Source organism: Botryllus schlosseri, chromosome 3, assembly GCF_051294905.1.
Source record: "Botryllus schlosseri isolate E-star chromosome 3, Bs_hap1, whole genome shotgun sequence".
In the NCBI taxonomy this organism is placed as follows: Eukaryota; Metazoa; Chordata; class Ascidiacea; order Stolidobranchia; family Styelidae; genus Botryllus; species Botryllus schlosseri.
Genome location: NC_137238.1, coordinates 35461591 through 35487024, shown reverse-complemented (window position 1 = coordinate 35487024; position 25434 = coordinate 35461591). Strand labels below are relative to the sequence as shown.

Genomic DNA, 25434 nt, shown 5'->3' with positions numbered 1-25434 from the left:
CTCCAAGTTGGTTAGAAACCTTCCTATCTTTTCATTGTATTGCAGTCTTGTGGTGTTTTGAAATGATAAAATTAATAACAAACTGATACTAATCTGATGCTCATTTTATTTTGACCATTTCCGCGCCGAATGCTGAATAACGATATGCATCATCAATTTGCTGACTAACCGCACTCTTTCGTAGGCTTGGCGATTCAGTTCGTGTGCATTTCATGATTTCAACATATCCCACGCAGCAATTTTGCTTCATAATAAAGCAATATGGCGAGCCAGAATTTAGAAACACAGGCTATGTGCGAGGTCGAGGAGGGCATAGCTGATGTTTTGAAGAAGTTGAAGTACTCTGGACGTAATATCGTCGCCAAGGCTGCCATTCTAAAAATTATCGTGAAAGAGGACAAAATCGTCATCGACGACGAACTGGAAGACATAACCACTGAAGAATTGCGCGAAGAGCTCCCCGAGATACAGCCTAGATATATTGTGTATAATTTCAAGCATACCACAAAAGATGGCCGCACAACGCCACAGTTATGCTTCATATACTACCATCCCCAAGGCTGCAATCCGAATCAAGTGATGCGTTATGCTGGATGCTACCAAAAAGTGTACGAACTTAGTGGAGCTGTTCAGTCTGTGGAATTGGTAGATTGCGAAGATCTAACTGACGAGTGGCTTATAAAGCAACTCAGGTTGACTTGAGAATGGAATTGAAATGTAGCAGCCCCCAGCAGCCACTGGGTATGGTATAATCAAGGAATAAATCTTCCAAATTTTCCTACTATGTAGCCAATATCAATTGCGGCGAATTTAAGCCAAAATACCCAACTTGACCATAAAATACAGCAGACCAATTTAAAATTACAAATTCTGCTGATGATATGTCTTTGAAATCATATGTAATGCTGCATATTTGATATACTGTACACTGTTAGTGTAAAACGAATATCTGTCGGACCTTTACCGATAATATTCGGCTGATATTGAAAATATATGCCATTTTAGCTTAGAACCTATCTCCAAAACTTCGGACCATTCATTTGGTCAGCTTTATAGCCATCGCTATGTTTGGACGTGAATTAAACTAGAAAGGCTGCATCTGAATTCTGAACACCTGTAATCTATAATGAATCAATATTTCCTGTCTAACACTGGCAGAAGATTATAATGCTCTGAATCCCTGTTAACTGTGATGTCACGAAAACCGCCGATATTTTGTTATCTGTAAGGGTCGCTAGCCCGATGCCGATATTTCTTTCACTTTATGATATCAACTTGATACTATCAGCCTGGCTCTAATAAACTGCTTTGCCAATCATTGAATGTTTCCAATTGTCAAATTGATTACACCCTATTAAACCCATGATATTACCGTACTATATTATAGTCTCTATTTGTGCTGTGGGGTCGAACCGACGCATGTTTTTGTAAATCATATGTTATTGTGACTTCTAGTTGCAAGAGGCAACTGATGCCATTTATGTATAACAGTTCATTGACTTCAAATATGTTGTGTTCCATACTGAGGTCTGAGACAATAAATTGTTTGAGATAAACTAGCCTAAAAATATCATGAGTAAACTTATATCGAATGTTGAACTAATACAGCAGATATAATTTGATGTAAACCATGATTTATGAGTTAAGGCGAAAGCTGCTCACATTCAATGCTTATTTATAAACATCTGAACAATCTGAAGGTCTTGCCGTATCCGTAAAGTTAACTTCATATTTTGGTTTGTTAGCTATGCATAGTTGATATTTTTCAACTCTTGTGTAAGAATCTTCATCATTATTGTGAAGATGTTTTTAGAATCTATCTATCACTCCAATATTTAACTAGTTACTTAGACAAGAATGAAATTCGCACAACTGAAATTACGTGTTGGTGGGTGTTGTTTTATACAATTACATCTAGTTTTGTTGGATATTGATTGTATCGAGCGTTGGGCCTACACTGCAAGTCTGCAATGTTGGTATGGATTATGTTGCTAATTAATATATATAGTCAGTAAGTAACCTACCATATGTTCTATGATATTTGCCAATTGATTTTTCTTGTGTTTCTGGTTTGCTATAGATTTGTTCAGTTTCCAATGTTTTGGATATCTTTAATAATTTTGTCCGCATTCCAATATAGACTCGTTTCAGTATCATTTTTTGCATTGTGAAAACGACTGGATTTAAATCAATGTTTAAATGGACGTGGTAATGCTACTGTATGCATGCAACGTTGAAATTAATATGTTTGTCATATTATTTAGCACCGTTCGTTAATAATAGGATATTGCTATGGCAACCGTAAAATGTTTGACTCCACCAGACGGCGGATTTTCATTCGAGAATTATACCAGGTGAGAAAAATTTTATTTTGTCCAGTTGAAAAATCTGTTTTACAGTTTGAAAAAACGTTTTTTTATATAGCAATGCCTCTATAGGTTAAAATTGATGCAAAATTGGTGTACGTACAGTTTTATTTTAGTCAAACTAACAATGTTTATTAAGTAGCCTGTAAAATTTGAAAAAAAACTAATTTTGAACAGCCCTATAGACCGCCTTTGATATTTGTAACACTTCTTTTCGGCGAAATATACTTCCACTTCAAGTACTTTTGACATGCCTCAAAAATCGATACTTGTACTTGCACTTGAGTAGAAATTTATAGCGTTTCGTAAATTTATACTTTTGCACCCACAATGACTACTTCGTCAGCATCTGGTGTCCGTGACAGTTCTTATCGACCAAATATACTTTCTCCTTTTAGAAATGCGTTTCTCGAGAAAAAAGGTCATGCGCTGCCAAGGGCCGTGAAGACGGGCACGACTATTGTGGGATTAGTTTACGAAGACGGCGTTATCCTAGGCGCTGACACGCGGGCCACGGAGGGAATGATCGTGGCCGATAAAAATTGCTCGAAAATACATTACATCGCTCCCAACATCTAGTAAGTATGACCGCTCTGTCACGCGTAGCGATGCTCGCAATCAATGCTGGGCACAACGGTTTGAGTACTTGAATCTGAATCGAGTAATAATTCTAATGATTCAAGGCAGTATTGAGGGGATTTTTTACGAGTGCTGAAATGATGCGTTCCTTGCTACTGAAAGTTAATATATCAACGAGCATTAACTTGTTTCGATGCTAATTTCCATGGTAAAAGCCTTGAAACATAAATTGATTCTTGGTTGTATAACAGGCTCCAAAACATGCGGTACAAAGCTACACACTTTGGTACAAATTACGTATCTGTGAAGTCATCAACCCTTATCATTGTCAGTGCAGGACAGCGAATTATCCAAGTTGAATAAATACCGAAGTATCTTAGATGTTTTATAGAACTGGCATTGTATCATTTGTGATCGCCTATAAGGTGACATATGTAAACTGTCTGCAGCTTTCACACTATCATGGTGAGTGACAGGGTTTCAAGTTGTAACTAAGTCACAAGGTTTCGAGTCACAAGTCAATCTCACTTTCATCGTTTTGACTCGAGTCGTTTTCAATTCACCACCAAGTCATTATGTTTTGACTCGAGTCCAAGTCATTGTGTTCAGCTCTTCGCTGTTCATTATTGAGTTCAGCTGTTCGTTGTTCATTATTGAGTTCAATCCGGTTCAACCCCCTTTTTCAACTCTGCTCGAGTGATATAAAATGGCTCGCAATTATAATATCGTAATATTCCTCAGTCCCAACAGTTTCTGGCCCTATTTTCCAAGTATCAGAACTGATAGACGAAATACCGATAATGTGGTGACTTTTTTATTCTCCGAAGTTGCAACGAATTATCTGTCTTGTCCGTCCTAGTATTGAGTCGTATGACTTGGTTCGAGTCATGCACAATGACTCGAGTACAATTCGAGTCAATACACAAATTGATTTTGAGTCGAATCATTTTTAGCATTTGAAAAAATGACTGGAGTCGTTACAAGCCAGGTGAGCGATACATGACTACTAACCTAATACTCGATTCAGACTCAAATCGCTCAGGCACTCGACTTTGCCCATAATCGAATCGCAGCTGATTTGAATTGCAGGCACTGAATTTCTAGCTGGAATTGTATCCCCACTTTTCAATACTGTTTTATTGATCAAAATTTACAGGGGGACATAATAGGCCATCGAAAAGAAATTCTACTTGAAATGAACCCGAATATTTTCGGCTGACACTCGTCAGGGGTAGTTGCTGGCGATTGCCCCTGACGAGTGTCAGCCGAAAATATTCGGGTTTATTTCAATATGAATATGCCATTCACTTGTAGTAGTTTTGTGTAAGAAATTGCTACTTCTACTTGTGATTGATTACAAATTTACAATTTTACGTCTACCTTAGTAATGCTTTCTACTTTGACCAACTGTGAAACTTGTGACTAGAGAATGTGGCGATATCCAGGGTTATACTGTAATGACTCGAGTCATGGCTCGACTTGACTTGAGTCAATTGTGCAAAATTTATGTATTTCTGAATTCGAGGTAGGGTTGCTCAGATTTTACTTTTTTTCAGGATTCTGGTGATGCACTGATTAAATTTGACTCAAATCTAACCAGTAGAAGCGAAGTTATTTGAGTATTTCATTCCTAGCTCTGGGATTACCCGCCGTCAATGTTATTTTTGCAAATTTCAACTGCAATCACTTCGCTTCTACCGGTTGGAAGTAAACAAAAATTGTTTCGCGTCGTTCTTTTAGGCAACAATTTGAAAAATTAATCAGTGAAGTGAATCCCCGGAATCCGGTGGAAAAAAGTTACGGTAGTTTTGAACATCCCTATGCAAGGCCTGGGACATTTAAGAAGCGAGCTGAACCAGACTTGAACTCGATAACGCGCCGGGAACACAGCGACTTGGACTCGAGTCTCAACACTATGACTCGACCTGTTGCTTCCTGACTTGAGTCTAGTCGAAACTATAAAAGTAGGATGGACTTGTGGTGACTTCGTTACAACCCTGACGATATCTCCAAAATTTGATCGACTGTGACTCTAAAATTGCCTTTTTCATGTTTAGCTGTTGTGGAGCCGGTACAGCCGCAGACACGGAGATGACCACAAATATGATCGCGTCCAACCTTTCTCTCCATCGACTGGACACGGAGAGGCCGACACGGGTGGTGACCGCCAACAGAATGCTGAAGCAGTACTTGTTTCAATACCAGGTAGAGATTGATTCGAGAATTGTGTTTGTATCGTTGACGTGGCATGCTTCGGGCTGAGCGCAATGATTTGAGAACCCGTACTCAAAACTGAATGGAGTATCAATTCTAATGATTTGAGTAGAGTAGCGAAAGATGATTTTCTTCAAGTACTGTAATTATACGCTCCTCGCCACCAAGAGAAAATTTACCATTATTTATTAGAGTCAAGTTGAGTCATCGCAACCCTGCCGTAAGCTCCCAAAATGTTTACCCACCCTCTAACTGCATTTTTTAATAGGGTCACGTCAGCGCCGCATTGGTCCTCGGGGGAGTGGACCATTCCGGACCTCATCTATACAGCATCCACCCGCACGGGTCCACGGACAAACTCCCGTACGTCACTATGGGTGAGTGTTTGTCATAAGTGGTCGGTAGGGCTGTTCAAAAATAACGCTTTTTCCGAATTTTTTATATCTTTATTTTGTATAATAAATTCGAAAATATCAATTGGCCCTGGCAACCTAACAATTTAATCGGTGAATCCCTGGAATCCTGTATGCACCACGTACTCGAGGGGTTACGTTTTTTAACTAATTATTCTTTTGCTGGACAGTTTTTTTTGGGGGGGAGGGCATAACTACTTGCGTTTAAATCTTTATATTTTAGGCAGAAAGTAGTTTGCCGTCTGTTTGTATCGCCTATGTGACGAAATTATCTTTGGGATTGGGGGAAAATAGATACCGCTCTAGAATTTTACGATGCAAATTTACAATACACACAATAATCATTATGTGATGTTAGAAATGGAAACACTTTTATTTTGTCATCGTTACGTATGACGTGGCAAAATCTTTAGCAATACAGTAATCTTGAATTCATTTCCAGGATCTGGCTCGTTGGCTGCGATGGCAACATTTGAAGCACGCTACAGGCCTAATATGAAGGTATGATAACTATATATTTATAGATACTGGAGTTCAAAACTGTATTTTTTATACAACCTCAAACAACGTTGTTACCGGTGGTTCTAAATGACATAAAGATTATTTATTTAGTATTTTTCATCCATACCTTTTTCATTGCACTTGGTTCAATATCATATATGATTTCCACTAACATATGTCGCTTTGCAGTACCGTACATGTTTTGTATGCTCCATTACGACTAATCGAGGTTTCGAGGCTCCCATAATGGGAAATATTATCGAAACTATGATTCTCGTTGATAAATTATCTCTGGAGATATGATTTCAGAAAGAGGAAGCCATGCTGCTAGTGCGCGACGCGATTGCCGCCGGTATCTTCAACGACCTCGGCTCCGGTTCCAACGTAGATCTTTGCGTCATCAAGAAAGACAACAAAGTGGAATATCTGCGGCCCTACGACGTCGCCAATGAGAAGGGCGTCAGGTGGGTCGAGTTAATTTTATAGTTTTTTGGTGACTCCAGATGTTGAGTCTTCATTCAGATTAGAATTAGAATTGCTGGATTCGCAAGTACTTAAAATGGCAAATGTCTGTGCCATTATCAATCTAAATCAGGGTTGTAACCAAGTCATAAGATTCCGAGTCTCAAGTCAATCTCGCTTTTATAGTTTTGACTCGAGTCAAGTCGAGCCACTTTCAATTCACCACCGACTGCAATTTTCCTCAGTCTTAACAGTTTTTGACCTATTTTCCAAGTATCGTGACTGATCGAAGAAATACCAATGATCATTCGTTAACTTAACTATTCTTCGAAGTTAAAATGAAATTATGTCTTGGCCGCTGTAGTCATGAACAATGGCCTGAGTACAAGTTTAGTCAATGCAAAAATTAACTCGAGTCAAGTCATTTTTACGCATTAAAAAATGACTCTAGTCAAATCGAGTGACAAAGACTGATCGGTCTCGAGTCGTTACAGCCCTGATCTCGATAATAGTTGTGTTTTTTTGTCTATATATTTTGCATGGCACAATGATTTGAGAAATTGAATCCAAATCGAGTGTTAACGGTAATAATATGAACCTAATCAGAGCTTAGAATTAGAGTTATCTATCTAGTTCTATCTATCAAGACCTAGCCTAGTTGACTTTGTGAAAGTGCCACTCTTGGAAGTTTCCTCTTCCGATGCTTATGTAGCACTGCGTCACATGCACACAGTCGTAGCTATGCCGGAGCACTCACAATATTGTGTATTGCAGACAAGGGAAATATCAGTTTAAACCCGGCACGACTGCGGTGCTTTCCAAGACCGTGAAGCCCGTCAAGTTTGATGTCGTCTCCGAAACCGTACAAGAGCAGATGGACACGACTTAGCCGTGTAATTTACTATCGACGACTGACTCTGCGGCTCAACTGGACCCCGGTCCGGTGATGTACTGTTCACCTTTGAACGTTGTGTAAAATTTGAAATAAATTGCGATTGTGTTATTCGTAAGACGCTTCTTGCTTGAAATGAGTGCGCTGCACACACAACACACAGGGAAAGGTAGCGTGTGATGTGCTATTGTGCATCCAGCATGGTTGTAGCCAAGCAGCAAGGCTCCGAGTCACAAGTCAATCTCGTTTATAGTTTTGACTAGAGTCATTTGGAATTCACCACCGAGTCCTGGTGTTGTGGCTGTTCAGTTCGAGTTGAAGTCTTGTGAAACCCACTTTTTATAACTCCGCTTGGTGATATCCACTGCTTATTCATATTACACAAATTTTCACCTCTTAACGGTTTCTGGCAGACGAAACACCGATCGTGTGGGAACTTAAATATTCTCGAGTCATTTTCCGTATTGAAAGAAACGAGTTGAGTCATAACAATCTTGGCATTCAGAGTACTGACGAGTGTTTTGCCTACATACTACTCGAGTTGTAATGTTTTAGGCTCGTTCCACTTCTAGTTTTTTAAACAGAGCCGCTTACTTTTACAACTTATATTTTGCATAATATTGTTGAAGTTTTGTACCTCAAAGAACCTCTTAAATTTTTTTATGTACAAAAGCAATTTTGGGATTTTTTTGTTGCACTTGTAAAAGGGAAACGGTCATAATTACTAGCGACTAGCGATACAGGAAATTTAGCGAAGTGGTGACGATGAGCGTCTGCTACGCGTGCTCGATTCCGCGTCGGAGGTTGATCTGGGCTCCATTTCCCCGCGTCGCAGAGCAGACAGAAAAGGTTCGTTGAAAGAACGTATCCACAAGGAATTGGAAGACCCACGGCATAGAGAGTAACATCGAAAAAAACTGTAACATCGGGCAGTGGCGTAGGAGCATAGGACCGCCCATGGCTTTCATTGAAAATGTCGCCCGGATTTTGAAATAGTTTCAATATATAGTTCCTGGAAAAAATGTGATCACTTCGCCTCGAATACCGCATTACCCACCTTTTTCAGTACTTCTGTAGTGTGGACTAAAAAAAGGGTTATCACCAAACATTTGTCGCCCATGGCGCAGAGCCCTGTTCGCCCAGAGGCTACTAGCCTATACGGCACTGACATCGGGCACTAGGCCGAGGTGGATGCCAGGTCACGAGACCGCAACTGGTGTATCGCATTGTACATTGTGTGCGTGTGTTGTTCAGATGAAAATAGAATCTGACAATTATTAATTATTAACACGATAATTTTTACGGTTTGTATGCTGTAGAACAGGGCCGGCCAACCCGTGGCCCGCGAGAAGGTTTTGAGTGGCCCGCGAGGTAATTTCCGAAATTTCTAATGTTATCAAAAATGGATTGCACAGATTGTGAACTTGTGAGGCCAACCAAAAATTTTATTAGTCTGGCCGCAACACTGGAGATGAGATGACTAAAAATATCAGTTCCGACGCATTGGCAGATTCATGAGCTAGTCACATATTGGTAGATCTTCGTAGACTACAATAAAGCAGAATAATTTGTGATAGATTTATCAAATGTAAAAATTTTCTACACGCTTCCCGCAACATGTTGTCACTCGGCGTAAGCCGATCAAAATAGCGTGATGGTTAAGCGTCCGGCTTTTTGATCGGTAGGTCGTGGGTTCGATTCCCGGCCGGGTCAGACCAAAGACCTGATTATAGTAACACTGGTATCCATGGCTTCCCTGCTTGGCGCTCATGCATTACTGAGATAGCATGGAGGGGTGGTGCATGACTTAGAAAGTCGTAAAGGCTATATCTGCACTTCCTTGTCCAGCGGCATATATGCACATCATGCACTCATGGTATGCATATGCGCAGATCGTGTGTAAGTATATCATGAGTCGGTGTATATGCCGCAAAAACATCAAGGACAAAAATAAACTACGTCCTTTCCTTTCCTTTTTAATATTATTGCCCCTTTGTGAAAATGAAAGAACACCTAATACATCAGATTGAATCGAACTATATTCGCGATTACGAGACAGAGTGTCGTTCAACATATGCGACTTTGCGTTTGCACTCGCAGAAAGACCGTCGACTATGAAACCATAGGCACAAAATGATTGACGCATGTTGGTCGAAACTTTCGATATCGATATGTCCAGACGCCAATAGCCCATTCCTTGCAAACTGAGCCCAGAGATATATAACAGGCCCGCAATATAGTCAGGTGACAATATTATTGACCTGTGAACTTCAAAAAATTTTCGCGCTTCGTGCGGCTAGTGGCCCGCGCAACAGTTCGTCAATCTAATGTGGCCTTTTGGCTTAAAAGGTTGGCCAGCCCTGCTGTAGAATAAAATGTAGGCTATTTTTTGGGTTTGTTTGTGTCGAGTGAGATTGGCGAAATAGCCCCTTTTTTCAAGGCGAGGGGATATATTTTCGATCATCGCACTTAGGATTGCATTTAAATCAAACGGTGTCTTGAAACACGTTGTTTAAAACATGTTTCACACAGTGTTTTAAATAAAGGTATTTAAAAAAAATGTTTTTTTTTCAAGTTGTAAAATTATGTCATAATTGTGTAAATACTTTACAAAAAACATGTTGTATGAGCCTGCGGATAATTACAACCGGATAGAGTCGACGTACATTGATATGGGATGGTTGTAATCCTCATAACAGTCGGTTCAACAGCAATAGCAACAGCAATACATATATTTCGTCATAGGAGCTATTTTTACCCTATATTTTCAATTGTCAAAGTCAATCGACTATGACATCATAATTGATTATTTATGACTTCATTGCCTAAAAAAAAAACATCAAAAACAATAAAAAACATGTTTTAAATTTGGGCCTCGTTTCAAACATGTTTATTGTTTTAAATTGATTGTTGTTTTAAATGCAACCCTAATCGCACTCATTTGTTGTGTCATTAGTCATTTTGCGCTAGTCGCGAAGATACATATTGCAATTTCGAAAGCAGCGACCGCCGATCAACAGCAAAATCTACTTGAAACTACGGATTAGTAGGCTATTGATATGTCTTGGAAATCGCCACTTGTCATTGAGTAGGTACCATCGTCGTGTAGTGCCACAGACCGTAGTTTAACTTCTCCCATCTGCATAGCCAATACTAGGATTACTGTGCATAATGTAACAGAAAAGAAACGAATACAGAGAATAGACAATATACATTTGCAACGTTGTATTTGTAAACATTATCAATGTATTTGTAACATACCACAGAATATCTAGCCATTAAAATGGTCTTTCGCAAGAATTAAACTTTCTTCAAGCTTTCGAAAGTCCTCGCCGCTAGTGTAGGCGTTAGCCGACAATCGCACATATACCACATCGCTGATGAAGGTGAACATCGTTTCGATTTTGTTTTCGCGCGAGATGTACGTTCCCATGTTCGTCAACGCCTCGCGAACGTCGTCATGAGTCGTGAACCGCTTTAAAGACCTGAATAGATTGCGCAATGTAGGGCCTACTTTGCTGGAATCTTGGCTGTTGTTTCAGCAGTCCAGAGTTGGACATAATGGACAGTCGACACCAAGAAAATTTCAGCTTTTCCAAATCCCAAAGGATTAAAGCTACACAGCTTTTTCCCAAATTCGATTGCAATTACTGAATTCGTGGACACTTGGAAATTGAATAAAGTTGAGTTCATATCGAAACATATTTCATCCCCATAAGCCGGGGGATTACAAATGTCTATATAGTAAGCCTGGCTTGTTTCTCACAATACAGTTCTCCTAAGGGAGTTTCAAAAAAAATTTAGATTATAATTAGAGCTAAAGACGCATTTAACAAATTATAGTAGAATAGATTACCGTTATAATTAGACCAGGGTCAACCATCTATCAAGTCATTTTTTAAACTTCTTGTTCCCAGGGATCTGCTTCATATGATGCCTCTCAAAAAGCATTAACAAAAGCTCTACTCAAATCAATAGCTTGTGATCAGTCACCATAAAGTATTGTAGATAGTGAAACGTTCAAAAATCTGTTGTTGACTGCTGAACCAAGATATGCAACATCAAGCCGCTCCACAATTAGAAATGCAGTTGTTAAATGTCGCCTAAATTTTTTTCTGTGTTCATATTTTTCAGTGCGTCCTACTCATGATTAGGAATAGTTCGAAAACGTTCGAGTTTTTTTAATCAAAGGGTATTTTACGCATCATGAATGAAACATGAATAGCTTGTGATTGCTGCTAATTACGTCGGTACGTTTGTCAAAGACCGCCTCCCTACCGAAGTTGAATATATGATTAATCAATTACATGTTGTAATTGTAATTTGATATTTTTAGCATAAAAGAGTTATAATTGTAATGTAACTTAAACATGCAAGGGAGTAAATAAATTGTGATTGAACTGAATTGATCCAACTCTGGTGCACTGGCGTAGCAGCCACATGGCGGTTCTGGCTCTGCGCCAGGGGCGGCGGGCTCGAAGGGGGCGGCAAAATGAGGCTGTACCAGCCGGCTAAAAGCAGCGTTATTGGTAGTCCTGTAGCTGGCGTCCCGCGAGTTGAATTTAATCAAACTGGTCTCAATCGAAAGCTAGTGTTGCGCTGATTCCGTAAACACGAATTAATAAGTTAACATGGCAATGGAACCACTCCGAAATAGCCGTCATGGCCGGTTGTTCTTAACAATCGCAACACAATGACCAATTGGCCATGATAATGGAAATTATTTCGAGCGATTATTCGGAACTACGCCGATTTTCAGACTAGCATTTAAATTGTATTTCCGGAATCAGGCCACCAATAGCTTTCGATGAAGATCAGTATTGTTAAATTTGAGCACTCGGAGGGCCTTGCCAACTACAGGATAACTAAGACCAATTATGCTGCTTTTAGCTGGCTCAGCAGTAGGCTTGTCTGCGTATTCAAGTGTGAGAACTAAGTTGCGCATCTATTCGTAGGTTAGTGGTCTATACTTTGAGTTACGATTTGGTACAGCAGACCGAGATAGCTGTGAAGGTAAACCAGTCCTGGAATTGCTTAAGTTGGTAATAAACGTCAGATTGACAGATTGTGCCTAAATTTATACAAGTGTTAATTAGGACTCGAAAATAAAACGTGTCAAGAGAGTGGAGCTTTCTTTAGAAAGAAGAAGAAAGCAAGACAAGCAGAAATACAGAAGCAGATTTAAACTTGAAGCTGAAACTAGGTATACCGGCATACACCACTTAAATGATATGTTTGGATTTTTAATCCCCAGGCGCTGCTGCAAAGCGAAAGTCTCAATTTATTCACCAGCGCTTTTAAAAGCACTCCTGACGACGAGGTGGACTTATTGGAGTTAGCTGCGGAAATTGACAGATTTAAGACGCTGGTGCGGAGCAGTGAAACCAAGTTTTATCGTATAGTGCAACGACGTTTGATGTTTTACAGTGGTTACTTAATGCAAAGCTACTTGATTGGACACCGTATTTATGCTCGTGTTTGTAACTTTATCTGACCATTGATGTTTCAATTGCAAGCTGTGAGAGGAGCTTCTCAAAGCTCAAACTGATTAGGTCGTATTTACGTTCTGCCATGAATGATGATCGCCTATCAGCTCTATCCAATCTGTCTATTGAAAGAGACTACGTTCAAAAACTTGAATGTGAGGATATTATCGCTGATTTTGTTTCGGCGAAAGCCCGAAATGTTATGTTTTGAGGCGGCTATTGATTTTCTATTTGCACAATATTATTATTATTAGTATGAATTCAAGGCATTTCAATGACGCTTGTTAGGCCTTGCGCATCGACACGACATGGAAATTATACAGTTCAGTGTCCTTCTCTTTTTAAGTAAACTTGATATTTGCGTCTTTCTTCAAGCGCTTCGCGATCGTTCACTTTCATTTCACTATTCGCCCTTCATTTCACTCCCTCATGCATTCAACTTCTAGCCTCGCATGTCGACTTTGTGCAGCGTGGCTTATTGTGTTTCTGGGTCTTTTCAAGACAGCACTGTTAGTACAGCGGGATCAGCGATGAAAAGCCCAGATAAACCTCCGACACATAGAAACCAGCTTGAACATGGGTTCGGACTAACCACCATTGGTGCCGCAGCACAGTTGATTTACACACTGCGTCACTCGTCGCCTCCCCTATGTGCACGATACATTCGTTCGCTATTTCTTGTCTTTACTATTTTTTGTCTTATTAACGTTGAGACGGTGACGCTGAAACGCGGCGCATTATTTGTAATTATCTTTATTGACAAGATTGCTTGAACAGGAATCTATGTCGAAATTTGCTGCGGTCTACTTAGGGGGCGGCATTTTAATCGAGAGCCAGGGGCGGCAACAGATGCTGCTACGCCAGTGCTCTGGTGTTACCAGCTTATTTCATTCACAAAGCGCCCTTGATAATTAGATTCAGCCATGGCTAGTTCACCTTTCAAGGCATCTTATGAAAGGCGTATTAAAAACAATAATAACACTAACTGAGCAGGTTTGTCAATCGGCAATCGCACCAGACGCATAAACGGTGCCTTCATGGAATCTGGCACATCCATTTCTCCTGTCCCTAAAGCGGCGGCCAGGCTTTTGCACGCAACCCCAAGAACTTTATCAGCATGCGACTGTAGAGCTTTCTGAAATGATCAAAATGTGTATATACAATCTCAAGACAGGCATCCGACATTACAAAGGAACCGCGTCTTATGAACCTGTACATATAATCTCAATCTTACATCACATATAATCTAAAGACAGTAAATTGAGTTTAAGCCAGTGATTCCCAACCGCGGCTCTCTTTAGAGACGCATGTGGCTCCAAGGTAGCCTTCTTGCGGTTCTGATTTACCTCTAAATATGCCACAAAAATATATAATAGAAATAGACGACAGTTTTTTTTCTATGAATAGTTATAGACCATTTCTTTATATCAGGGTTGTAATGACTCGAGTCATGACTCGACTCGAGTCAGACTCGAGTCACGATTTTCAGATGACTCGACTCGAGTCATTTTCTCAAAATACGGAAATGACTCGACTCGACTCGAGTCAATCTGTGTATTGACTCGACTTGGACTCGAGTCATTGCGCATGACTCGAAGCAAGTCATTGACTCGATATTCAGACGGCCAAGACCGACATTTCATTGTAATTTCGAAGCCAACACACTATTGGGATTTCGTTTGTTGGTACTGGTGCTTGAAAATGTGACCAGAAACTGCTAAAAGTGAGGAAAATTGATATATTTTAAATGCGGACCATTCAATATCACCAAACAAAGTTAACAAAGTGGGTTTAGGAAGACTTTTACTGGAAACTGAGCAGTCAACAATGACTTGGACTCGGACTCGAGTCATAATACCATGACTCGGACTCGATCCTCTGTTCGCTGACTTGGACTCGGACTTGACTCGGTGGGAATTGAAAATGACTCGACTTGATTCGAGTCAAAAATATAAAAGTGAGATTGACTTGTGACTCGGAGCCTTGTGACTTGGTTACAACCCTGCTTTATATGAATGCTAAAATGATGGATATTAGTTTTGTCTAAAGCCGCCCATAAGGCCGATTCTGGAAACTGGGAGAGAGTATTTTTGTAGACTAGCGTCAAACGCGTGGATGAATACGCGTCAGGCAAGGATGTATCTTGAGTGCTGCTGGTCATAGACATTTCCTTTATATGTCGTCTCTCTAGTGCAGGGGTTCTCAACCCGCGGCCCGCGGGCCGCATGCGGCCCGCAGAGGCACATTTTGCGGCCCGCGGCCTCTTTCATTACGAACGCAATTACTACTGGCCCAGCATTGTTGCAAATTAATTTATCTACTTAGCTCTCACACCGTCGCTGTTTCGTTTGAATAACCATTCTTTGACGTGATCTGGTCTCTTGACATGTTCTCGAGTTTAGATTGTTATTGTTCTGAATCAGTATTGGTATGGACCGTTAATTTTTCACTAGTCTACCCTCACTCACCAACTCACCGCGCGCTCCCTTGGACAATAGTGCGTAACGACTGAAAGAAAGGTCATCACTTCGGCTTTTTTTGTGCGCGGCACAGATTTTCTGTGCGTGGCGACTTTGTCAGCAGTGTGCGGCCGCGCACGCGCGCAGCTTGAATTTGATGAATTTGCTTTCTCATATATAAATGGAAAACCTATATTTGTCATATTTGTCGAATAACAGTTGTCGTGACGAAGCGTAGAAGCTTAAAACGATACCACTAAAGTTTATTCTAGGTTACATATCACCTGATCTTAGAAAAAACGTTACTACCTAGGCGTCAAGCCCGGTAATCCATAGTTCTATAGGAATTATTAAAATTGCCGACGACGTTATGCAGACGATTTGGAATATCGCTAAACCCAAGAAATCTGCTAGAGATAGTGTGATTTCACTAATACTTTAACATAGTGTGCGAATATTCGCTGTTTCCGGGCCTTAGCAGCAATGTTTCCTCCAAGCTGGGCACGTGCGCAAATGCGCAGCGCTGACACGATCTGTGCGTACAGAAAATCTAAGTTGGGCACAAAAATCAGCAATGACGACCTTTTTTATAGTCTTAAATCGCGGTTGTCAATGTCCAAGGGTCTGCGCAGTAAGTTGGTGAGTATGTGCGCAGACTCGTCAGAAATTAGGGGGAACACTGCTTAGCAGCAAGGACAACATTACCTGACAAATTTTGAAGCTAAAGTTGTCCGATTCAACCGTGACCGGAAGAGTCGACATTTTATCGAATGTTCTGAAACACGTTGCCGCGTATACTACTTTAGCCTATCATTGGACGAATCCATCGACTTCACAAACATTGTATAGCTATTTTTCTTGACGCATTTTAGCAGAGTGGACATATTTGCAGAAGAAATGCTGGCATGGCAAACGTGGGGAGGTCGCCAGCGAAAAACATCAACTTGACAAAGTTGACTTCTGTAACTATCGGTGGAGGGCACCAGCCATGGAAGGAAAGGACATGGGTTAATTGGTTTGCTCTGAAATGATCCCGAAACGCCAGACTTCCTCTCATTTCACCGAGAGCTCAAAGTGATAATGGCCTCTGTTGCAACAAAAAAGTGCCTGTGTTGAGATGCACAAGGCCTAAACGGCGATAAGCGTCACAGTAATACCGTGTGAAATGATAATAATAAGGTACATATACCGACTTGGAAATGAATGCAATGCACGCTCCATGAAGCGATTTACTTGCGACGCCGGAAGATACATATTCTCACAAAAACAGCGATTGAAAACTTACGAACGCTGTCCATCAGTGTCCATTAATGATTTGAAATGCATAAAAATGGACTAGACGCCCGTATACGACTAATAAATAGGCTCCAGTAGCCTAAATTTGATGGAAGCTCACAAATGCATGGTAATAATGTTTTGCGGCCCGCAGCGTCTTTTGCGGGTAAAATGCGGCCCGTTGTACATGCGAAGTTGAGAACCCCTGCTCTAGTGAATTAGCTGGATGGCGAGATCCAGAGGTAGGCTAGTTACCTTTAAATTTCCGTGCAAGTAGTCTATAGCCTACTCGAGTGTTTCCATGCGGCTCCATACGCACCCTGAAGTTTGAAATGCGGCTCCAACACTCAAAAAGGTTAGGAACCACTGGTTAAAGCCATCTGTTTGCTTCGGATATTCGAATTTCATGCCTGTGGCATCATGTTTGGTGACGCGACTCTTTTTCAGTTGTCTACTCGTTGGCGACCACTACTGGCGAGTGTTGGTGGACAATACACAGGAATATAATAAATATACTACACTGTACTTCCAAGCATCTCTTCGAGAAAAGAATTGTCTTGATACATAGAAAACACGGGTCTGTTTTCACGCAAACAGAAATTTGCAGTACTGATTCCCTGTCAAGATTAGTGCTTACCAGGCCACCGATTTCTTCATAAAACTGCAGTGCTCGCGGAATGGTGAACATGCTGGAACAGTCTCTGGTGCCGGAATAGTTGAATTGATCGTTCAACGACTGCTTGTACCCGTGAGAGGTCACCAGCGGACGTATCTTTCCGGCTTGATCCGGAGAGAGCCAGAGAAATCCACAGGAACGCGCGACGTAGCACCATTTGTAGAAATCAGCTGAAATATATAACAGCAGATATACCACATAGTTAGGCAACTAGGAAACTGTAGCGTATCCAAATTGTTTCGAAGTAAAATTACTGAATTCGCAACGACTTGGAAATTGAATCAACTTCCTAATTACAAAGGAAATACAACAAAAAACGAGTTCAGTTCATATCAAAGTAGAGTTCATTCTCGTAGCACGAGAATGTGAAATGTCTGTAAACCAAGGTAGGCTCATTTCGTAATATACAGTCCTCATGTAGAATGTGCAGGAGAATCAGAAATCAGATTAAAATTAGAGCAAAGAAACATTTCACAAATTAGATTATCGGCATTTCACTCAAATCAGGCTAATTAGACAAATAGAATTGCGTAGTTTCCCGGGTCTGATCGCAAAGTAATGATATAAAGAGGTTGCCAAAATAATTTGGGCTGCTACTCAAGTAGAAGTAGAAGTAACGCCATAAATTGCTATTCAATCACACGCATGTGGAAGAATTAACATCAAAGGCACGGGAGTGCTCCAGTAAGTCATTTCAAAATGTATATTGAGTTGAGGGGTAGCATATAGCTTTTAGCACTTGATTCGAGGTCGCAATTGGAAATTGCAATAGGGATTGATGATGACTTTACCAAATGAGTGCGAGTTCTTAGGAAAATATTCAGTTACCGTGATACTAGGGCTATTACGCCTAGTTTTTTTATCATAATTTATCTCGTAAAAGCGATGCAAACATATTTAAACTCTCAGAGCAATAATTGTCGGAACGGAACTACCGTTGGGCCGTCTTTATTCGTATCTTTTTAGCCCACTCTGTCGTTCAGTACGACACGTATTTTTTTCACTACTTCGAGAAAAAGAAGACAAATCTTGAAAAAGGGAAGACATTTTGGCGTCCTCCGAATAAACTTTATATTTCTTGAAAAAAGAGGACAAATTCTCTTGAAAGAGGACATATCGTAACCCTAGTTCAAGGGTTCTCAACCCGTGGCCCGCGGCCTCTTTCATTATGAACGCAATTACTACTGGCACAGCATTGTTGCATATTAATTTAGCTACTTAGCTCTCTAATCGAACCGTCGCTGTTTCGTTTAAAATACCCATTTTTGTCGTGTTCTGGTCTCTTGATATGTTCTCGAGTTTTTGCTATTGTTCTGGATCAGTATTGGTATGGACCAATGTTTCCTTTAATTCTTCACGAGTCTGCGCGCACTCACCAACTCACCGCGTTCACTTGGACAACAGTGCGTAACGACTGAAAGAAAGGTAATCTCTTCAGCTTTTTTGTGCGCGGCACAGGTTTTCTGTATGTGGCGACTTTGTCAGCAGTGTGCGGCCGCGCACGTGCGCAGCTTGAAGGGAACATTGGTCTGAACTCTGGTTTAAGATAATACCGCTCCATAGTACACTTTAAAAGAGTGCTGCACTCACTGCGGATGGTTTTAACAGAAACAAGAACAAGGAAGGAACGGCGAAAACTGGGTTTGCATCTCGGCGTGGAACAATGAATTTGCGTTCTCATATAGGTTATAAATTGAAAACCTATATTTGTCATATTTGTCGGAGAACAGTTGTCGTAACGAAGCGCAGAAGCTTGAAATGATACCACGAAAGTTTCTTCTAGGTTACATATATCGCCTCATCTTAGAAGAAACGTTGCTACCTACGTGTCAAGCCCAGCAATCCATAGTTCGGGGAATTGTTAAAATTGCCGACGACGTTACAGACGCATCGGAATATCGCTAAACCCAAGAAATCTGCTAGAAAAGATGTTATTTGACTAATACTTTAACATACCGTGCGAATATTCGCTGTTTCCGATACTTAGCAGCAAGGACAACATCACCTGAGAAATTTCGAGGCTGAAATTGTCCGATTCAACCGTGACCAAAAGAGTAGCCAGTCGACCTTTAATCGCATATTCTGAAACACGTTGCCGCGTATACTACTTTATCCTAGCATTGGACTTATTCACCGACTTCACAGACATTGTATATAGCTAATTTTCTTGGTGCATTTTATCAGAGTGAACATATTTGCAGAAGAAATGCTGGCAAGGAAAGCGTTGGGAAGGGGCCAGCGAAAAACATCAACTTGATAAAGTTGACTTCTGTTGGTGGAGTGCTCCAGTCATGAAAGGAAAGGACATGGGATGATTGGTTTGCTCAGAAATTACCCCGAAACGACAGACTTCTTCTCATATCACTGAGAGCTCAAAGTGATAATGACCTCTGTTGTCACGAAAAAGTGACCGTGATTTTATGCTTGCTCGCTCACGCATTGAAACAGAGCGTTCCGTTCTCTGGAGGGAGGGTTTCAAAGTGGATATACTGACTTGGTAATGAATGCAATGCACCCGCTCCATGAAGTGATTTACTTGCGACGCCGCCGACCTGGCTGCGATTGCAGATACGTAAAAAACCCAGAAAGTACATTGAGCCGAACTTGAAAGTCGACAGCAAAGATCCGATGAATGAATACGTGTGGAAGAGAGACTGGAAGAAAAAGTCGTCAAAAACAAATGCATTGAACTCTTGAAATTGTCATCGTGCCATTATCATGGAGCACAAAGCCTCACAAGGCTATAAGCACCACTGTCGTATCTTATCAATAAAATACAATACTTGCGACGCCGGAAGATACATATTCTCACAAAAAACAGCAATTGCAAACTCACGAACGTTGTCCATTAATGCTTTAGAATGCATACAAATGGACAAGACGCCCTTATACGACTCATAAATATGCTGAAGTAGCCAAAATTTGATAGAAGCCCACAAATGCATGGTAATAATGTTTTGCGGCCCGCAGCGTCATTCGCTGCTAAAATGCGGCCCGTTATACATGGGAAGTTGAGAACCCCTGCCCTAGTTAATCAGATAATACTTGAACATTTTACTATATTTTCACTGCACATTCTACCAAAAAGCGGCATATAGTTACATCAGAGGAAGCTATCCAAGAATATGCAATATGCATGCATACCTGAGTAGAAATCGGCCCCAATATCTTCCACATTCAGATCCACTTGACCAGGCGCGTGGGCACCGTCAATCAAAGACAGAGTACCATATTCTTTAGCCAGCTTTGCCAGTTTCTTGACAGGAAACACCAATGCCGAAGTGCTGGTGATATGGTCTATAATAGTATCAACATTGAACATCTAGTATAAAAATCCGCCAGCCGTTCAAAAGGGTGCGGACTGGAGTGAATTCAATATAGATTTACAGTAATTCTTCAGGTCGTATCATTGTAATAGAAAAATAGCTATCATTGCAATTTATTATGAAATTATCAAGTTCCTATGAAAGTATATGGCCAACCGCAACGAATCGCAATGGATTGGTGATTTAGCGCAGTGCATTGATATTTGGATTAGTCTAAAAATTTCCAGCCTTGAAATCATTGTAATTGACGTAGATTCGCATGAATTGATTGTATCATTTGATCGGATGTTCCGACATCGAAACTTCAGTAGGCAGAAACTTCAGCAGACAGAAACTTCAGTAGTCCGTGGAACCGCGGACGGTCATAATGTACTGAGGAGTTATACGGACAAACATGACTGTAGCTGCCATACCTCATCCCCCAATCGGGAGAAGCTCAAAGGGGAGCAGAATTATTTCATTAGTTGTGTAATGAAGATTTATTGAACTTATATATTTTCTTTGCGCTTCGCGCGATTTCATCTCGCTTGATGTCCAGATTTGAATATGAATTGCAACAAAAAATTCGCATATTTTATAGAAATAGGCAAGTCAGCGCCGTCGATGATAACCCCGCACTGAGCTGGACTAGGACTCTAGACTAAGACGTGAGCCACAGAAAATTTACGGTTCATCGGAAAATGAGCCACGGCCGAAATAGGGTTGAAACCCCTGGTCTAATTTGACAACTTAGAACTATATCTAGTTGTCCCAATGTTGACTGCAAAGTACAAACTCCTTACCGAAAACATGCAGTCTAATTGGTTTATGCTTTTCATATTCTTTGCGAAAGACGTCCACGAGTTCGTCCTCACATTTTATTGGCATAGTAATCTCCACATGGACGATTTCAACTCCTGTTACGTAGGAAAAATGACTGTTAGAAGATACCAAATAAATCCTTCCTAGGTGCTAACAAACTACCCTGAGTTGCAGTTACCGAACTTCAATATACAATTGAATAATATATTCATATCATAGGCCTACTTCTCTTGCTGTGCATGCAATAAAATGTGAAGAGGGAAAATCACAAAATGGACAATGGACTTAGGGCTCTTCAAAAATGACTTTTTTTCTCAAATCGCACTGGCTACTTGATAAAAGTGTTAGGTTACCTAATTTAAGCCTACACACCAAATTTGGTCCAATTCCAATCAGTAGCCGCATTGCTACAGGAGAAGAAAGTTTCCATTTATTATGTAAAAATAAATGACAAAAATTTGAAAATTTTCTGTTCAACCCATGAAGGTGTTAGGTTGTCTATAGAAACGATGTTCACCAAATTTGGTTCAATTCCAACCAGTGGCAGCGGAGTTATTGCCGTAGAAAAATTTGGATTATGAAAAAAATAGTATTTACGGTGACCGATTCTTTAATTATTTATTATAGTGGTGCCCACCGTAAATACTATTTTAGTCAAATCCAAATTTTTCGACGGCAATAACTCCGCTTCTACTGGTTGGAATTCAACCAAATTTGGAGAGAGAACATCGTTTCTATAGACAACCTAACACCTTCATGGGTGAACAGAAAATTTTCAAAGTTTTGTTATTTATTTTTATATAATGAATAGAAACTTTCTTCTCCTGTAGCAATGCGGCTACTGGTTGGAATTGAACCAAATTTGGTGTGTAGGCTTAAATTAGGTAACCTAACAATTTTATCAAGTAGCCAGTGAGATTTGAGAAAAAAGTCATTTTTGAAGAGCCCTAATGGACGGACATATTAATCAATTGTACCTCCAAGAAGCTCTTCATATATGATTATATATTGACATCTAAGTAGCCTACATAGCAATATTCGGCAATTGCAATGCAGTTTATTACAGATCAGGAGCTTACAGTAGCAGATTCGTCTCGTCCAATCATGTCATGAGCCAGACATATAGGACAAATTGCGATAATATAGCTGAAAAGCGATTATACGTATAATAGGCTTACCATATTTTGGAAATCAAAAAAGAGGACACTTTTTCAGAAACTTGCAACTTGCAATACCGTAGTAAAATTCTCAAAAACCGGTTAATTTTTCCCACTTTGTGATCGGCTGACTAAAAAAAAAAAAAAGGTCATCTTTTCGCTCAGAGTTAAAATCACCGTTTTTCACTCCGAAATACCCGCCGGAGCTTCACTTCTGTGCTAATTTACGGCATATCACTCGCAATTTGCTCTAAATCTGACCTAAATTTTCAAAAAGAGGACAAAATCTCAAAAAAAGAGGACAAAAGGGCGTCCTCCGAGGACACTTTCAAAAAAGTCAAAAAAGAGGACAAATCCTCTTAAAAGAGGACGTATGGTAAGCCTAACGTATAATGAAAGCACACACTAGAATTGCTAGCTTCAAGGCCTCCAAGACCAGGCATGAACTACATAAAAATCAAATCGTGATAACATTACTTTCGTAGAATTAGATAGCACTTTCACTCAGATAATTTGATATGCATATCTGGTGTTACGGATATACATCTCGCTGCATTTCTTCGCAAATCTGTACAATTTTCACGTAAATATTGAAAGCCCACAAAGGATATCTGAACTACTCTGAACTGGATCTAAAAATTTGTATTGGAAAATCCATCCAGGGTGGTCTCCTGCATTGCCCAGGCATAAAAATTTTGTGACAAGTCGGGACATTTCTGCTGTTTGGCTACCAGCGCCATATTCTCCTGGATATTTGAGCATTTCCTAAGAACGGAAAGGGTTGAAGTGATTTGAAATATCAAACTACCAGATAAAATTACTGAAAATGGAGAGGAGCTAGTTCAAAAGCACGGACACCTCTGCAAAATCCACGATATAAATCTGTGAAATTATACAACAAATATTTATAATCTACCTTTGAAATCATGCTGTTCCTTGACTGCGTTCGCAATAGCACCATAAGTATGGCTATTGACCATGATCCTATCTCCTGGTTCGAAAGAAAGACTCTTTATGACGGTGTTGATACCTGAAATAGTAATACAGAATATCAAAACAACCCCTTTCTCGAAAATAAAGTGATTTACAATGACCAGTAATAGCAGTTCAATCAAAAATTTACGCGCCAATATTCTTTCATGGCATATCAATTCTTCACAATTTACCATGGGATGCATATCTTATAAACTCTATTTACATTTATGTTCATCCTATAATTGAAAGTACCGGTATAAGGATAAAGGATTGTCCTGTATTTCTCATTATACACACACTTTCTTAATTTCAATTCAATAATATTTTCTTTTGAAATAAACCCCTAATATTTTCAGCTGGCAGTCGTTAGGAGTATAATGGTCAGCAACTACTTGAGATTTCAGTGTAATTTAATCACATTAAAAATTTCACAGAATTTAATGCAATGTCAGGTCAATGTGGATCGTTTCAAAACCTTTCCTCAGTGATACAAACTTTGTGTTGAAATGACAACCTTAAACACACCAGCAAATCATTGGCAAACATCTATATCATCCAACACCGACAGTAGCGTATGACAGCTAGGTCACTGTGAGACAAACATTGTTCGGTAAACCTCCTATTATAAAATGTACACAATAAGAACCTTAGAATTACCGGTCGTTACATTGTCCAGGAGTACCAAATTTTCGGGTTTAGCTCCGATGAACCTGGCAGCAGCAGACAAGGATTCTTCATAATATTGCGGATGTTTGACACGAAACCAATCGTCGGGTGAAGACTCTTGTTCGTAAATGTATCTGAAAAAAATGTCTTGCAGTTCCGGGCAGCGGTTTAATATGGCTGGAAATGCAAACGAGATAGTAGATGGACATTATTGCATTCCTTATCCACAATTACTGCCTCTCAAATATGAAGAATTGTTCAGGTCGAAGCCTGTGGCCTAAAATAGCCAAGAGAGATACATTAGGCACTAGTCTAGCCATACAATAGTTACTTGAAATTAGAAGCAGCGCTGCAATCCTATCGAAAAATCAGTGCCTTTCAACTATCAACGATTCTGCAGATCAAAGCCGTATGGATAAAAATTTGTCAGAGATACAAAAGGCAATAGCCTAACCTAGCCAAACAATAGTTAATTGAAATCAGAAGCAGAGCTTCTTTGAAGAAATATTCTCCATAGATTTGCTTTGTATCAGAAACATAGCATTGCAAACATTGGCAACCCGGTTCTGTATTGCCGTAGTTAATGAGACTCAGAACTGGTTAGCACAGCTGTGAAAACTCGAGATTAAAACAATATTGAGTTAACAGCACGAAATCAGTAGCATTGGCATGCATTCAGAAGAGAATATGCCAATCTTCTACACGTATACTCGAGCTCGACTCTGTGTGCGGTACGCAGCAAAAGAGTGCAAGTAGTGGTTGACGGTATTTAGCATTTTGCACGAAGTTCTGCTTCGCAGCGCACTAGGAGAGCTCTGTAATATGATACTTTGCAGAATATGTACTCAATAACAAGCGAACTCACTTTATCTTTTGATCAATCACACATTTCGGCGCGGGTCCGTACGATCCGTGTTGGACGAAAGCTATAGAATTATCGAGCAGAAAATTCTCTTTCATTGGTTTGCCCAGTTCCATTTTTAGCCTTTTGCACTACAACAAGCAAACCGAACTAGCAACTGGAACGAAAAACGTGCGACGAATTGTTCATAGAGTGTTAACCCCGAAAATCTCGCTGGTAGAAGCAGTGCAATTAGCTGAACTTAACACGGACGATACCAATCAAAAGGCGAGGGTCTCGTAATATAATATTAGCCACATTACCGCTCTGCAAATGTAGTGCTTC

The 25434-nt window shown here is 40.2% G+C and overlaps 3 protein-coding genes and 1 long non-coding RNA gene across 4 annotated transcripts in view; 3 read left to right on the top strand and 1 right to left on the bottom strand.

Annotated features, from left to right (window-relative positions):
* The window catches only part of LOC145436412 (proteasome subunit beta type-7-like), a 73237-nt gene extending 65692 nt beyond the window's left edge, over nt 1-7545 (top strand). Inside the window, exons 2-8 of the mRNA XM_080313758.1 lie at nt 2263-2354; nt 2765-2944; nt 5003-5150; nt 5428-5536; nt 6015-6073; nt 6383-6537; nt 7310-7545. Of these exons, the coding sequence (XP_080169884.1) occupies nt 2293-2354; nt 2765-2944; nt 5003-5150; nt 5428-5536; nt 6015-6073; nt 6383-6537; nt 7310-7424 (828 nt within the window). The 5' untranslated portion in view covers nt 2263-2292 and the 3' untranslated portion in view covers nt 7425-7545. The remainder of the gene's footprint in view (nt 1-2262; nt 2355-2764; nt 2945-5002; nt 5151-5427; nt 5537-6014; nt 6074-6382; nt 6538-7309) is intronic.
* LOC145436414 (glia maturation factor beta-like) lies at nt 176-2203 on the top strand. The gene has a single exon (XM_080313761.1). It carries the CDS (start codon nt 262-264, stop codon nt 700-702), a length of 441 nt encoding a protein of 146 aa, XP_080169887.1. The 5' UTR covers nt 176-261; the 3' UTR covers nt 703-2203.
* A 3092-nt stretch (nt 7546-10637) lies between the features above and the next one.
* Nucleotides 10638-25434, bottom strand: LOC145435145 (uncharacterized). Its single transcript, XM_080312439.1, has 8 exons — nt 25114-25434; nt 24240-24382; nt 23524-23637; nt 21432-21545; nt 20468-20620; nt 17285-17493; nt 13900-14048; nt 10638-10912 (listed from the first exon to the last, which is right to left on the bottom strand). Exons 1-8 carry the CDS (start codon nt 25224-25226, stop codon nt 10699-10701), a joined length of 1209 nt encoding a protein of 402 aa, XP_080168565.1. The 5' UTR covers nt 25227-25434; the 3' UTR covers nt 10638-10698.
* On the top strand, nt 18632-20120 carry LOC145435168 (uncharacterized). Its single transcript, XR_013913729.1, has 2 exons — nt 18632-18748; nt 19525-20120. It is a non-coding gene; the product is annotated as an uncharacterized LOC145435168 (long non-coding RNA).